Raw genomic sequence first — 17,500 nt, 5'->3', positions numbered from 1 at the left:
TTGTGTTGTGTGTTATTATGTGACTCTATAGAGCTGTGTGTGTTATTATGTGACTCTATAGAGCTGTTGTGTTGTGTGTGTTATTATGTGACTCTATAGAGCTGTTGTGTTGTGTGTGTTATTATGTGACTCTATAGAGCTGTGTGTGTGTCCGTTGTGTTGTGTGTGTTATGTGACTCTATAGAGCTGTTGTGTTGTGTGTGTTATTATGTGACTCTATAGAGCTGTGTCTGTTATTATGTGACTCTATAGAGCTGTGTCTGTTATTATGTGGGCTCTATAGAGCTGTGTCTGTTATTATGTGGGCTCTATAGAGCTGTGTCTGTTATTATGTGGGCTCTATAGAGCTGTGTCTGTTATTATGTGGGCTCTATAGAGCTGTGTCTGTTATTATGTGACTATAGAGCTGTGTCTGTTATTATGTGGGCTCTATAGAGCTGTGTCTGTTATTATGTGGGCTCTATAGGGCTGGGACTTTAACTCATTCATTTACATTCATTCATTAATTCATTATCAGAAAATGTACGCGATTTAAAAAATGAACGCATTTAAATCGCGCTTAGTTTTTGAACCATTTCTTTTTCTCACTGGACGAGTTTCAGGCGTACCGATCATACCGCTGCACCAAGACCGGTGGTCTGTTTATTATTTTGGCCACAAAGATATTAAGAGAGAGTTGGACTGAAGGGGTCTGTCTTATTTTAATTGTTTTAATCAATATGGACTAACTACATTGTTGGTAGTGTTATGGCCTTCGAAGTTTTGTTTGTGTTAGTCTGGTTTGTTCATACAGGATATTGAACAATAAGGTTTTTATTTCTCCTAATGGTCAGGGTTTCCACTAGAAAGTATTGTGTTCTACTTGTGCTTGAGTTTACAGAACAGCGTACCCACTGTAGAGGCAGGACAGGCGGTCTCCTGCCCAACTAAGATCTCGCCTCCCATAGAGAACCCAAATAACCCGAAAAGGTGTCATTGCGTGCTTAATGTCCTCAAAGGAGGCACGCTCCCAACAAGCTTTGAACTGAGCAGATTGGACCTTCCGTTCCAGAGATAATGACCAAAACTAAATCTGGCCTGCCCTAAATGTAATTCCTGGGGACGCTAGTGTTACAGAAGGTCCTTTAATTCATACAGGCTTCCTGAATCTCTGAATATATTTCTATAATTGCTGCACTTTATGGTAAAACTTGCACTGATCTGTTCATTCATACAAAAAACAACTATATTTTGTTGCTTAAACTTATGTATTCAGTCATTGATTCTCTCATATACCAACATCTGTTTTAACTGAAAAGAAATGGCTTCTCAGCTGAAGTATTGATATGTGATTAAACATGGGGTTAAACATGCGATTAAACATGCGATTAATTTTGATTAATTAATTACAAAGCCTCTAATTAATTAGATTTTTTTTTTAATCAAGTCCCAGCCCTAATGTGGACATAAATACATTATTAAAGTGTGTGTGTGTGTGTGTGTGTGTGTGTGTGTGTGTGTGTGTGTGTGTGTGTGTGTGTGTGTGTGTTGCATCCAGACGGAGGGTCTCTGCTCCAGTGACGGCGTCATCATACAGACGGTCACCACGGACCCCGCCTCCTCCTCAGATCCCCTCGGCCAATCGCAGCTGGTCGCGGAGACGGAGGGGCGGGACCAGGAGGACGGGGGCGTGCTGGACGCGACGAGCCTCCTGGTTGGCTCGGAGAGCGTCGCCGCGGAGACTCGGGAGCCAATGGCGGACGGCTTCACTGACAAGGTGAACGGGGGGCTGTCCTCAACGGACCGGGGGGGTCCTTGAGGGGGTTCCAGGGGGTCCCCAGCTAAATGAGCTCACATAGCATCAAAATCAGTTAAACCACTTTAACCCTACGTACGTACATTGGTTATTTGAAAATATAATATCATATTTTCCCAAATATTTGAACACATTCGGTGCCAGAATCTTATAATAACAGAATACGTTTGGTGCCAGAGATCTCACCGTTGAGCTATACAGGATACAGGATATTGAACAATAAGGTTTTTATTTCTCCTAATGGTCAGGGTTTCCACTAGAAAGTATTGTGTTCTACTTGTGCTTGAGTTTACAGAACAGTGGCTTAACCACTGTAGAGGCAGGGCAGGCGGTCGCAGGCGGCCACAGCTTAAACAGCGGCGCTTTTTAAGCTGTGGACTCCACGACGTGCATTCCATGTGAAACAAAGCATGCGGTTTATGTGTGACTATTGTCTTGAGGCGATAATGACCGCTGGCTGTTGGAGTTTTGACGTAATTCACACATTAACTACTTAACCCATTAATTATTGGCTGCCATGGACGCAGATCTGCGTTCTTTCATTAGACCCAGAGACCAAGGAGATATGATTTTTCGAAGATTTAGACTCCCATCCACTTCCTTGTTAACTAAAAACTTAAAAATTCTGTATCTCGGCTCCTGAGTACTTTTTTTTTCTCATTGAAAAAGTCTGGCAGTCTACTGTAGAAAAAAAAAAAAAAGATGGCAGCCAATGTGTTAAGACCGGGAACGCATCTGTGTCACTTTTAGATTTCTTTAGGCTATTCAAAAATAGCAGATCTACAAGCTCATAGCGCGGCACCGAGTGCCGCGCTACGAGCTTGTAGATCTGCTATTTTTGTAAAATCGTGAAAATTTGTGCAAATCTTTGAATATATATATTTTAAAGCGTTAGGATTTAGAAAACAGTTTTTTAAATCGGCCTCAGGTATTAATGGGTTAATAGGCCTGACCTCGATTATTCGAATAGTCGACTAATCAGTCGAGGGGAATCTGAGTCGACTGACAATCCTCTTAGTCAAATTATTAAAACATAATAACGATACTTTTTTTTTTAATTCCCACATTTTTTTTCCATTATTGGACTGAGCGATTGGCCTAATTTGTTATATTGATTAACTAATAGTTTGCCAAAAAATAGGATATACATCATGATTTATTGGGAGAAACCAAGCCAAGTATATGTTAAATCAGACACTAAGCACACCTACAGCACAAATGGAATGTTCCTCTATTGCATAACATCTTTTTTGCACGATGCGACTGAGAGACTGGCCGTCCAATCATGCCACAACAAAAAAAAGTTGTTTTATTTTTTTGGTGTTGCATTAGTCGACTATAGGCAACATTTGACCAATCAGATTCGACTTAGGGCTTTCACAACTAATGATTTTTACTAGTCGACTCATTTGACCCAGTAGTAGTCGACTAGTCGACTAGTCGAAGTTTACCTATTATGTAATAAAAAAGACGCAGAGAGAAGAGTTCTGAGTAACAAAAAAAAACTGTATTTTTAAAACGGCAAGTTCAAGCATTCTACAGCATCCCACACAATGTAGTAGTAGCCCATCACAGTTTCTGAACATCAAACGAAAATAAATAGTAATCAAATAAAAACAGTTAACAAAATATAAGCAAATTAGTCCCGCCGCGCTGGCTCACGGCATTCGTAGCAGCTAGGTTGCCATGACAACGGATATATACACAACAAGGACACGTGTGTGAGTCTGTGAGAAACAACAACCAACAACAGCATACTGATTTCACAATTGCCACACAATCCACATTCATTTTAGCTGCTACAACAATAAGAAATGAAAACTGGACATGAGTCCTTAACAAATGAGTCCGGCCACACTGGGCACGGCATTCATTAGCAACCAGGTTTAAGGATATATTCACAACAAACACACATGTGAGAACGAAAACAAGCAACAGCATTTCATCACTGCCACACAATCCACCTCCATTTTAGCTGCTACAATAATAATAAATGAAAACTGGACTCACCACAATGACTGTATCTGCCGTGTCTCTCGTTAAACAAAATAAACAACAATAAATCCAATCCACCTGTTGGTCAGTAACACACGGCTAGACTAAGACTCGCTCTCGCTGTCACTGTCCTGAGTGTCCTCCTCGTTTATTATGTTCACCTTGCCTTCTCTTTGGTTTGCGTTAAGAAAGACTAGTTTATCAACGTGGGAAGGATGCAGACTTGACCGCTGTCGGGTGACTGTGTTCCCTGCCAGGGAAAAGACACGTTCGCTTGGAGTGCTGGTGGCTGGAATAGCCAGGTAGCTTTTGGAAAGCTTGGCAAGACGGGGGAAACGATCCTCGTTTTGTGCCCACCAAGCAAGTGGGTTTTGCATCGTGGGTATTTGGGTTGATTGTGCGTAATCCCGTAGCTCTTCTGCAACCGTGCTTTCTCGCGTATTCTCCACGCTTTCGTAATTGGGTCCAAACAGTTCTTTAAAGTCACTCTCCAGTCTCGCCTTTTTTCCACGTGGACGTGGGGTGTCCTCCGGTTCCGCTCCAATGCCGTCCTCCTCGGTGTCTGGGCCTGGGGTGTCATCGTCATCTATGGAGAAAATTAAGACACATTAATGGTGTTTTTTTATGTTTTAACTATTCAACTAGTCCTACTTGAATACAATTATTTACAATATAGTGAGCAAATAGGGATACAGGATTGCCATTAACATTCATTATTATTAATATTATGTAACATTAGTGGTTATTAAGTTAATGATCATCACCTGTTGTAGCTCCTCCAGGACCAGGTTCCTCGCCTCCGTCTTCTCCCGTTACCAGCTCCTTCAGATGCGCCCAGGCGGCTTGAACCGGGGGTCCAGCATGCATGCCGTGATTGGGACAGATTTAGCCAAACCATCAGTCTCCAACTTGAAGCGTGTTATGAGCTGTTTCCTCACGGCATCCTTGAATTTGCGGGTGGTCACCATGTCAGACTCATTGGCTTTCAGTGTGTTGTCAACCAGGTTTAGTAGGACGGGGTAGACAAATGAGAGCCCGACGTGTGCCTGTCCGCACATTATTGTCGTTGCCTTTGCAAGAGGCCTCAATACAGGGATCAGCTGCTCCATTAAATCCCACTGGCAGTTTTTCATGGAGAGGGCCTTTCTCTGGGACTCCTTCGTTGTGTCCTTATCGTTGAGAACTGCCTGGACTGGAATGCGCTGCTCATACAGACGTTCTACCATGGTGAACGTGGAATTCCAGCGGGTCGCGCAATCGTTTTGAAGTTTGTGGGCTGTCATAGTCAGGCTTCCCTGACATTTCTTCAAAGCACAATGTGCAACTGATGAGTGACGAAAAAACCTGACAAGACGTCGAGCAGCATCTGTGGTCTTCACAACCTCAGGTAAAGTTAACCCCGCTTTTATGGCTAGTTGAAGCGTGTGTCCTGTGCATCCAATGTGATTGGGAAGCTTTTCACAAAGCACCATTGCCAGGTTCATGCTGCTTGCATTGTCATGGACAGTGCAAAAAACATCTAAGTTCCACTCCCCGATGGTTTCTGTCAGCTTTTCGGATATATTAACAGCAGTGTGTCTCTCTGTCATGATGGTAGTCTGGAGCACTCTTGATTTGATCTCCCAGTGGTCTGTAATGTAGTGAGCGCTCACTGTAATATAAGGATCCATAGTGCAAGACGTCCACAGGTCGGTAGTGAGTGAGACACTTTTATCTTCCATCTCCTTGGCAATGTTGTCTCTCACAGTATTGTACTGCAATTCGATAGTTTTCCAAACTGTAGAATGACACGGGATTTTATAGCTTGGCTCAAAAAACTTGATTAATTCTCTGAAGCCTTCTCCAGAAAGAGCAGAGACTGGTCGAATATCTTTGACGACGAAATTGACAAGTAATTCTGTTATCTGCTGTTTTCTCTTCTGTGTGACCGGCGGGCGTTGGGAATAATCTCCCATTGTAGTCTGCCGCTGGGCAGTGTTCTTCTCAGCGACGGCGCTGCTGTCTTGAGGAAGCGGGTGTTTTTTACTCAGATCCCACACGGAAAGGAAATATATGAACATACATTTTTTAAATATATGTCACATATATGTTCAGCATATATGTGACATATTCGAAATTGGCCGCCTACATATATGTATATTACATATATGTACATATATGTCTATATATGTTTAGAACATATACGTATGTAGGTGGCCAATTTCGAATATGTCACATATATGTATATTACATATATGTACATACTAGAGGTCCGGGCGGCCTACGGCCGCCCGAAACCCCTAGCCGCGCACGGGGCGCGTGTATATATGGGATGAACATTTGGAAAAAAAAAAAAAAAAAAAAGAAGTTGTAATGTAAAAGTAAAAAAATTGAGAAAAAAATTGGGAAGAAATAATATTTTTTATGTTTCAGGGGGTCCGCGGACCCCCTGGTGGTCCGCGCCAAAGTCGTCGGATGAAAATCTCCAAACGGTAAAAAAAAAAAAAAAAAAAAAAAAAAAAAAAATCATGCAGGTTCTTGCTTGTTTCTGGCGTGGCATCCCAACCTGGCATCCCAATGCCGGCGATGTGTACTTCCGGGTTGCATAATGATGACATCACTGTCGAATCCTTTGCTGTCATGAACCTAGCCTGGTGTGTTGACCAGTAATGATGACATCACTGGCTAATCCTTTGGTGTCATGAACCTAGCCTGGTGTGTGGAGCAGAGCAGAGCAACGTGCTCTTGTTGTTTTGGGGATTTTCAATGGCGGGCCGTCGTGTTGTGTTGGCCTCGGTGGTACGCACGGTAAGCGGTAGGAAGCTGCTTCCACTTCCGTTGTGTCCGACATTTGGTGAGTAGAATTAATTATGTTGCGAGGTGGGAACGGTGTAGTGAGGCATGCCAGGTGCCCTACGCGAAACGTAAATTCAGGCCGCCCGCCGTGGCGACAGTGTTGGCGACATGTGGTGTGACGGTGTTGTGTTTAGTCGATAACAGAGCTGTGGGGTGTCGCCACCGAGGGCACGGAAGTTGCTCGCCATTTATATAGTTAGATATGCACATATATGTCTATATATGTGTAGAACATATATGTAGGCGGCCAATTTCGAATATGTCACATATATGTATTCAATATATATGTTAAATATGCACATATATGTATTTAATATATATGTTAAATATATGTCATATATGTTTATTTACACATTTGTTCAGGAATACATGCATATACCTACCTACATAAATAAATAAAAAACAAATCTAAAAGTCATTAACATTCATTTATTCAGAAAAACAAAACAAATTATATATATATTGTTCACGCCTCTACCACATCCTTCCTATCATAGGCATGTTTTTAATATTTGTTTCAGTATAAAACAAACAAAATAGCTGATCAACAACCTCACAATTAACATTGGAGCACAGCTTTCTTTCCCATCATGGGCATGTTTTCAATATTTTTGTTTCAATATAAAACAAACAAAATAGCTGATCTACAAGCTCACAAAACATTGGCGCACAGCTTTCTTTCCCATCATGGGCATGTTTTCAATATTTGAGTTTCAATATAAAACAGACAAAATAGCTAATCTACAAGCTCACAAAACATTGGAGCACAGCTTTCTTCACTTAGTCTGCCTTTGGCGATAACGGAGCTCTGTCAGCTTGGAATTGATGGCTGTACCCAGCTGGCCTTTGGTTGCATGTGGCCACTTCTTCTGTGTTGCCTCTACAGAGAAGAGAAAGGGAGATAATGAGCTAGAAGACAGGACCAAATGCTCAGTCTAATATAGACTCCAAGCATTCCACTCCATGGCAAGAGGAACAATTTGATTAGTGATTTTAGTCATGATCTTTTCTTAATATTAGAATTATATAGAACTTTCTGAAAAATCAGTGCATTTATTGAGTCTGTCCAAGTTTACAATTATTAGTGACAACTTGTCAAATTATCTCATGGTATGTTTGACATCACATGAACTGCACTTGTACGAACAACAGATTATCAGCACAGGTTGTTTACCAGTAAGAGCAATAAGATATGCTTCGCAATCAAGCAAATAAATTAAAGGCATGAATGAAAATGAATTAAAGGCATGGTCTGGTCATTGCGTGAGTATGGGTGAAGGAGGGATGAAGATGCCGGTGTTCTAACAGTGTTCTAACACAGAGGACCACCACAGTGGAAGCAGACTAGGCCAGATCTATTAGAATCCTGTGATCAGGAAGTGAGCAATTGGAAAGTTGGTGTATGATCACCCTACAGTAGGTGCCAAGCCGTATAAGATACCAATGGTGTCGATGCTTACCTGATGCCGTCTCCACTGATAGCTAATAAATAGTGAAACAGGGATGTTAAAGTAGCCAACTTAAGGCATCAGCTATTACTATTACCCATTTTCCTTTCTCAATTCTTTTGTTTTTACTCACCAATTATGGCTGTCTTTTTCTCAGCGTCCAGGGCTTCCAGCTGATCCCCTTCAACTCGCTTTGGCTTGCCACCTTAAGAAATATTTCATGATTATTATTTTAGAGGAGAAGAATGTCAAACAACAAAAAAAAAAGTATCAAACGAAAGTACACAGTATCCCAAAATTAAATAAAAAATAAAGACATCATCAGACTAATGCAAGTAAAGACATCATGTAGCAGCAGATATTCTTTTCACCTGAAAATCGTCTTCGCACTTCTTCTTGTCGTGTCCAGTCTTTGCACTGGTGCTCACTGCCAGCCAGGTGTTTCTTTCAGCAACTGTGATAGTAGAAATATTTTAAAACATTATTTGTGTGTTAGTAATTTAAAAAGTAATGTTAACTCATCAGATTGCTCATAATTCGCGCCACCGTGCCCCCTTCTCATAATTCATTCAGTTCTTCTGATGAACTTGGCGTTTTCACAATGCACAATGCAGAACTGAATAATGAACTCATGTTATACAAATCAGTGGTTCTCAAACATGTTCATGTCAAGTACCCCCTAATTAGTATGTACTTGGCTATGCAGACTCAAGATTTGAGTTACAAAAGTGCTTCAAAAATATTCCACACATATTGTTTACAGTGTTCTTTAGTTTTTTAATAGCTGGTAGATCTGCTATTTTCAAATAGGCACTTTGTATAGGGTTTAAGTGGTTTAACTGATTTTGATGCTTTACCAGGGGACCACCTAGAAACCCCCCAATGACCCCTGGGGGTCCCTGGTGCTCACTTTGAGAACCATTACCTGCTTTTGTTAGCTACTGTCTCTGTAGGTTCAAAATTCACAGATATAATAATAACAATAATAATAATAATAATAATAATAATAATAATAATAATAATAATAATGAATTACAGTCAAAACAAACGCCAACATTAGCTCTCACTGAGGTGGACTGATTTATACCTGAAATAAACACTCATCATGCACCACATGGAAATTAATTAGCCCTGAAACATGAGAAATGAATATGCTAATGCCATATCTAAGACTGTGTTACACAACCCAAAAACCTTATCTCAAGCTCACAATGCGTCGCTGTGAGCTTGTAGATCAGTGATTTTTGGGAGTGCAACACAGTCTTACGACAAAACATAATTTAAGCTGAACCGGAGCGAATCACTGTATCATGACAGTCATGACGAAACTTCAACCTGGTGTTTGCACTTTATCCATTTACGGCCCTACATCTACATACACGTTCTGATTTCAGATATATAGTGCTTAACTCCTGGCCACGGATGTTACAATTCACTTCGGGTGGGTGTAAGTACTCGTATTATTCCGGATGGTTCAATAAAAAGCATTTTAATCCGATCGGTGGCCATTGTGTCATAGAGTTATAATGTATCAGAGTGCAGTACACCTCCCAACCAATAGGGTCGCGTAGTTGAAAGCATGAGGAAATACGGAAAAAATGGCCACCGATCGAATTAAAATGCTTTTTATTGAACAATACAGACAATACAGGTATTTCCGAGTGCCCTAGTAGACTTGTAACATCCGTGGCCATGGAGTAAGCACTTTATATTTAAAATCTGAACGTGTATGTGGATGTACAGGTTGTAAATAGAGAAAGTACAAAAACCAGGTTGCAGTTCAGCCATGACGCTCATGACGGACGAGCGTCGTGTGATCCATGGCTAATACGCTAATATAATTGCACTTTTACGATACTAACAAGTTGGATAACATAATTCCATAAACTAATTAAAGAACTTACCTGCTATCTAGTAGAGTAGAAGCACGGAAGCACCCGATTTGTTTGTAAATAAATGTTCGCCGACAGACGTTAGATCCACCTGACGAATTCAAAACGAATAGGCTCCGCCCAGAGCTGCGTGACGTATTTCTGTGAGCGTGGTTCTCAACCTGTGGGTCGGGAACCACAGGGGGGTCCCCATATGATTTTGGGGAGTTTCCCAGATGACAGTGAAGTAAAATTTAAGTAAACTTTTTAATACCTAAAAAATAAATAAAAGAAAGCAAAGAGAAAGACTATTACTGCATCAAAAGTAATCAACAAACTATACAAAAAAACTGGTCAAACATTGGCCAAATTGCCAAAAATATAAGAAAGAGGCAAACATAACCCATCAAGCCGTTGTTGTGAGCTTGTAGATCAGCTATTTTCACAATATTGATCTGTGGAGTCAAACTAAATGCATCAACTCCTACATTCCAAATACATATTAGGGTTGGGGGTCCCCAGTTCAAATATCAAATCAAATCAAATCACGTTTATTTATAGAGCACATTTAAAAAACAACTTTCGTTGTACCAAAGTGCTATACAGGTATTTCAGCAGCACAATTCATTTCATCAACAATATACATCAAAACAACAATAATACAAACAATAATAAAATTAATAATAAAACCAGAAAGCATAGTAATTTAAAAAAGAGCATGCACAGCATAGCAAACGTACAATAAAGTGTCAGGGGGATTGGAACGCTTGTGCATAAAACAATGTTTTTAGCCTGGATTTAAAAGAATCGATGGAAGGGGCAAGCCTGATGGAGAGTGGGATGCTGTTCCACAGCACAGGGGCGGCGACCGAGAAAGCACGGTCACCTCTGCGCCTCAAATTGGACGTTGGGATCTTTAGTGACCCCAAGTCAGTTGATCTGAGCTGCCAGTTTGTGGCGGGGGGGTAACTTATAAGGTCATTAATGTAGGTGGGGGCTAGTCCATTTAGGGCTTTAAAAACAAAAAGGAGGATCTTAAAATGTATTCTGAACTGCACTGGCAGCCAGTGTAGGGAGGCCAAAACAGGAGTGATGTGGTCTCTCTTTTTGGTACCGGTCAGAAGCCTGGCTGCTGCGTTCTGGACCATTTGGAGACGGGATAGGGCTGAGTGACTGATACCAATGTAGAGGGAGTTGCAATAATCTAAACGGGAGGTTATGAGGGCATGTATAACGACTTCAAGGTCATGGACAGAGAGAAACGGCTTGATTTTTGATATGGAGCGGAGGTGAAAGAAACTTGTGTTTACGACTGCATTTACCTGTTTGTCAAATTTGAAATCTGAGTCAAAGAGTACTCCCAGGTTCTTTGAGTAAGGCTTGACCAGACAGGACAGGTTGCCTAGATCATTTTGGATCTGTGAGATGGAGTCAGGGCGGCCAAATAAGACTATCTCGGATTTGGAGTCGTTCAGCTGCAGGAAGTTCTGTGTCATCCAGGATTTAATGTCTGTAAGGCAGTTTCTCAGGTTGTCCAGTTGTGAATGGTTGTTTGGTGTCAGGGGGAGGTAAATCTGTGTGTCGTCGGCATAGCAGTGAAATGAAATGTTATGTTTGCGAATTATTTGGCCTAGGGGGAGCATGTATATGGAGAATAGAATAGGACCCAGGATCGATCCCTGCGGGACCCCACAGGAGAGACTGGCGGGGGGGGAGGAGAAGTTGCCAATGTTCACGGTAAAGCTTCTGTCACAGAGGTATGAGGTGAACCAGGCCAGGGCTGTATTGTTGATACCAGCATTGTGCTGGAGACGGTGTAGTAATATTTGGTGATCGACTGTATCGAAGGCTGCGCTGAGGTCCAATAATAGCAGGATGGCACAGTCACCAAGATCAGTGGTGCGGAGGAGGTCATTGTGTACTTTTAGGAGTGCTGACTCTGTGCTATGGTTGGCCTTGAATCCAGACTGAAATGTTTCAGTGATATTGTTTTGGGTTAAGTAGGGGATGAGTTGGCTGAGGATGATTTTTTCGAGGACTTTGGATAAAAAAGGTAGTTTGGAGATGGGCCTATAATTACTGGGGAGGGAGGGGTCTGAGTTCGGTTTTTTAAGTAAGGGCTGGACCACTGCTTGTTTAAAACAAGTTGGGACAGTGCCAGTGGCCAGGGAACTGTTGATGATGGTGAGTATACTGGGGCCGGCTGTATTAATAACCTCCTTCAGGAGGGTAGAGGGGACAATGTCAAGTGGACAAGTGGCAGATTTCATAGTGGAGATGAGTGTGATGAGGGTTGGGAGAGTGACTGGATGAAAGCTGTCTAATTTGGATGAACAGAGCAGTGGGTTGTTGGTGGTAGGTGTATAGGGAGGCATGTTATTTCTGATGTTGTTGACTTTACTGATGAAGAAATTTTGGAAATCAATGCAGGTTGCTATAGATAGGTCCGGGTTTGCAATAGGAGCAGGGTGGATGACAGCGTTTATGGTTTTGAACAGAATCTGCGGGTTATGGGAGTTGTTGGAAATTAGATTAGAAAAGTACTTTGTTCTTGCAGTGTTGAGTGAATCCTGGTATCTGAGACGGTTATTTCTTAACATTTCAAAAGAAATTTGGAGCTTGTCCTTTTTCCATCTCCTTTCCGATTTTCTACATTCCCTTCTCAGGGCTCTGGTGGTGTCATTCAGCCATGGGTCACCTTTAGGCTTGGATTTGCTTATTTTGAGGGGGGCAATGGTATCCAGGATGGTGGCACAGGTCGAGTTAAAAAGGGAGGTGAGTTCCTCAGTGCTGGAGGAGGGGGGAGGGGTCTCCATAATGCGGGTGGTTGGAGCAGCTATGAGGGCATCTGAAAATGTATTGGCAGTCGATGAGTTAATATGGCGTGAGCGACGAGTGGGCAGTTGAGGTTTTGGAGGGGGTTGAGGTAGAACTGTATTAAATAAAATAGTGCTGTGGTCTGATAGACAGGGAGCTATGAGTTCAGAAGTGTTGATATTGAGGCCCAGCGATAAAATAAGGTCCAGAGTATGGCCCAGCCTGTGGGTGGGGCCGGTGTTGAGAAGTGAGAGATTAAAAGATTCAATTAACAGCATAAAATCATTGACAAGTGGTTTAGAGGGGCAGCAAACATGGATGTTCAGATCTCCCAGGATCAGAGCTCGGTCGAAGTGAGTTATGGTACTTGTGAGAAATGATGAGAATTGAGCTATGAAGTCCTTGTGGTACTTTGGTGGCCGGTAGATAAGTGCAATTAAAAGTGGGTTAGCGGAGTCCACCTTAATAACTTGCACCTCAAAGCTCGGGAAGTGGTCTATATTTACTGGACGGCATTTAAAGCTGTTCTTAAACACAATAGCTAGACCCCCCCCAGTACGTCCGGAGGGTCTGGGCGAGCTAAAAAAGCTGTAGTCTTCAGGGCAGAGTGCAATAAGTGGGGCAGACTCATCCCCCTGAAGCCACGTCTCTGTTAAAAATAAAAAATCCAGGCTATGGTCAATAAGAAGGTCTTTGAGAAAACCAGTTTTGAGTGTTAGAGATCTTGTGTTATATAGAGACATTTTAACTGTGATGAGTGTATTTGCTAGTGGCTCCCTTGCCAGTGTGGCGAGATTCTGTGGGACTACACCACGGCGTTTTGCGGATGTAGTGGGAAGCGGGATAAATGTGTAGGAGGAAATACAGTGGAGATTTGTTATATTCCTGTCTGAAATGTGGACAGGAATGGTATTTGTGTAACTAACAGGCAGTGTAATTATAGCGATTGTAGTGGGAATGGGGGTAGGAGGAGGACAGCCCAGCCACCAGGGGGCGATGGAGGGGCTGTGTTGACTGGATGTTGTCAGTTCAGAGTGGTGGTTGACACGGTCGGATGGGTCAGCTGAAGCCAATAGTCAATGGTGATGATGATTAACGTGTTGTTTTAATTGAGGTAGCGTCTGCGTGGCTAATCTGTTGCGCAGGTTGTGTATTAACATTTCGCAACCAAAGCGACTCGGATGGAGGCCGTCGGGGGCATAAAAGTGGGAGCGGTTACAAAACAGAAAAAAGTTGGATATGTAATTGATGTTGTAAGAGTGGCAGGCGAACTGGAGCCAATAATGGAGAGCAGAGAGTCTGCTGAAACAGGCATCGCCACGACTGATCGTGGGCAGTGGACCGGACATATAGACTGACTTTCCACAGCTGCTGAAGAGATTGAGGACTTGTTGGAAATGGGTCCTCGAGTGTTCTGAATAACGATCGTTTGTGCCAGAGTGGAAAATGATGCTCGTGACAGTGGATGGAAGTGAAGCCAATATACCGGGGAGTTTATTATGAAGTTGAGCGGTGGTGGCTCCGGGGAAACAATGCGTAACTGTATTTCGGAATCGAACGTGTTTTATTATTGAGTCCCCGATGATTGCAGTAGTGGGTGTAATCACCGGGAGAGGAGATGGAGTGGATCTGCGAGCGTGAAGTGGAATGGGGGGTTGTGTTGTTATGGTGACAGGGAGGGAGGGCTTTTTCCCAGGCCATTCCCAGGTGTTGGACAATGTGGGGGGGGTGGGCTTTTTTGGTTGAGGACCCAGAGGACCCTCCGAGCGGCGTTTTACCGCTGTTTTCAACGTGTAATGGCTGTTTTTTTTCTGGCTAGCGGTGGTGGCCGGGAATAATCGACAGGACATCGGGCCGTTGGACGACGAGCCCGGGACGAGTGAGGGGAACTCGTTTGTATCCAGGATGGAGAATCTATTTGCAGTGGGTAACGGGGGGGGCCTGGGTGTGGTTGAACATGAGAGGGGGGGGGATCCGTTGCGTCGGGAGACCACTGACCAGGGGCATGGAGTTGAGCTGGCCGAAGGTCTGATCCTTGGCCTGGCATCCTCCCGGGTGACCGCTGAGCTCTGCCCATCCGCCATGGTGTGGGCAGTCACGTCCAACTCATCCATCTTGACGGAGGGGAGGTGGGGAATGCCCAGACCGACGGCGGGGATGGTCGCGTCCAGCTCCCGCGCCTTGGAGGGGGGGCGACGGGGAAGGACGGGATCAGCGGCGGGGACCGTGTCATCTAGCTTCCCCACATTTGGGGGGGAGCGACGGGGACGGTCGAGTCCAGCGACGTGGACAGTGATGTCCATCTCGGTGGGTGAGCTGGGGTTGGAGGCCTGGGGAACGGGGTCATGGCAAAAGGAATATAACGAGTCGAGGAGCAGCTCATCATCCTTTATCTGGTGGAGTATGGTGATTCTTCCCTCCAGCTCAGACACTCTCTGCTTCAGGTGAAAACATCCGTCGCAGCCAGGTGGTGAGGTGAGTGTCGTCGTCATGGTGGTGGTGGTGATAGTTGAGTCGGATGTGGCAGCAGGCTCCCACTGGATGGGTGGATGAATGGAGGTTCTGGTATAATGAGGAGACACACAGTACCGACCGGAGCCACCGGGAACCTGCATGACATTGAGAACTGCTTGTGCCAAATAGGGAAGGATGCTGAAGGTGGAGCTGCCAGGCCAGAGGAGAAGAGGAAGGCCAAAGAGGAGGTCTATGGATGCGGTGAGAGAGGACATGCAGGTGGCAGGAGTGACCGAGGAAGACGCAGAGAACAGTAGACGGGAACAGATGATCCGCTGTGGCGACCTCTGATTGGAGTTAGCTATTTGTAGAGACTCCAAACGTGGCAATGAAACCTCAAATGTCCAACTCGGGGGCGTGTAGCCACGCCCTTGTCTCCAGTCCCACTAGGAAGAGGCCGGCCTCTGAAGGCGGTTCAGCAGAGTCCATTGCCGGCGTGGTAGATCTTCTATGACGTCATCTCTCGGGTCACTGATGTCATCATGTTCCATGGTAGTTAGGTTTTCCTTCAGTCAGAAAGAAAACGCCCAACGCAGTTCTTATGATGATGATAATTAACTCCTCTATCAACTGTCACACTGTGCTTTAGTTTGTTTTAACTCCCTGACAACACTGGCAACTCTACTCAACCTCCATGTCTTAAAAGTTTACATTTGAAGTTGTTTAATTCACTCCTTTTACTTCCAAAATATGATTATTTTGGGGGATCTCGGCCTGAAAAGGTTGAGAACCACTGCTGTAAGTAACAGGATAGATGGGCACGGTGTAAATTGGCTATTTTGTCCAAAATGTAAAAAAAAAAAAAGGAAAATATTTTTAAGTAAAATAAAGTATACATGATTAGAACATTCTTAAACATTCGACAATTAGGGTCTAATATTTCCCTAATTGCTACAAAATTGCTACAAAACCTGTATAGCAGTTGGGGCATAAACAAGAAGTTGAAGGATACAACTACTAATGATAATAATAACTGATAATGATGATGATGTTCACATCATGTAAAACATTTTAAATTGTTGTGCCTCTAGAAGGCAATGGAAAACAGAAAGGTCTTTAGTTGTGTTTTAAAATAAATAAGAGTGGCAGCAGACCTAATTAAACAATATTGTCTTTATGTTATAATTCCACAATCCACAAACCACAATCTACATTGAATGGAAATACATACAATAATGAATACATTTTCTTATATAACTTTGGACTGATATGCACATATTACCTTGCAAATAAAAAAGGGAGATATGAGCTATATATATATATATAGGCATTATGTATGACATATATGCAAAAAGTCAAATACATATTAGCTATATATGTAGGCATATATGTAGGCATTTATGACATATATGCAAATATATGAACCTGATTGTGGCATATATGTGAACATATATGAGCTACTATGAGACATATATTCCCTATATATCAACATATACTGTATGCACATATATGAACCTGATTGTGGCATATATGTGAACATATATGAGCTATATATGAGACATATATTCCCTATATATCAACATATATGCACATATATGAACCTGAATATGACATATATGCAGCATATATTCTGCATATACCTGCCATATATTGGCATATATGTTCATATATTTCCTTTCCGTGTGGGATTGTACTGCATACTAGATGTATTGCTGTTGTACTTTAGTGTAACCTTGCATATTTTACACTGCACCGTTTTTTTCTCCACATCTTCATTGAAATACTGCCATACAAACGAACGACGAGCCTGTTTAGCAGGGGCTGCCGGCGCACCTGCTGCTTCTGTGTTTGCTGCCATGTTTGTTTAGAACGGGAAGTTAGGTAGGCAGCAGTATGTGACGTGTCCCGGTGCCCGGTGCCCGGCGCCCGCCCATGTGTCACGAGTTTGTTCCATTTATAATATTTGTAATTTTTAAAAGATAACTGTGCAGTGGTGACTATAATCTAGTTAAGATTAGCTTGATATATTGTTGGCCTACCAAAAAAAAATAAAAAAAAAATTGAAAAATATTTGTTTTATTTAAAAAAAAAAAATCAACTATTCGACTAGTACCAAAAAGGTCGACTAGTGGTTATACTAGTCGACTAGTCGACTAGTTGGTGAAAGCCCTAATTCGACTATAGAAATCCTTAGTCGGGGACAGGCCTGCTACTTAACACATTGACTGCCATTGATTTCAGATTTTTTTTCACTAGACTGCCAGAGATTTTTCAATGAAAAAACA

General features: G+C 42.7%; 1 protein-coding gene across 1 annotated transcript in view; it reads left to right on the top strand.

Annotated features, from left to right (window-relative positions):
* Positions 1-17,500, top strand: part of dmtf1 (cyclin D binding myb-like transcription factor 1) — a 42,526-nt gene that overhangs the window by 19,205 nt on the left and 5,821 nt on the right. Inside the window, exon 16 of the mRNA XM_084049924.1 lies at positions 1,538-1,756. Within this exon, the coding sequence (XP_083906050.1) occupies positions 1,538-1,756 (219 nt within the window). The remainder of the gene's footprint in view (positions 1-1,537; positions 1,757-17,500) is intronic.

Source organism: Gymnoscopelus microlampas (genome assembly GCF_963454915.1).
Source record: "Gymnoscopelus microlampas genome assembly, chromosome: 23".
Classification (NCBI taxonomy): domain Eukaryota; kingdom Metazoa; phylum Chordata; class Actinopteri; order Myctophiformes; family Myctophidae; genus Gymnoscopelus; species Gymnoscopelus microlampas.
Note: the sequence above shows the minus strand (reverse complement) of the source record. Positions and strands in the feature narration are given on the sequence as shown.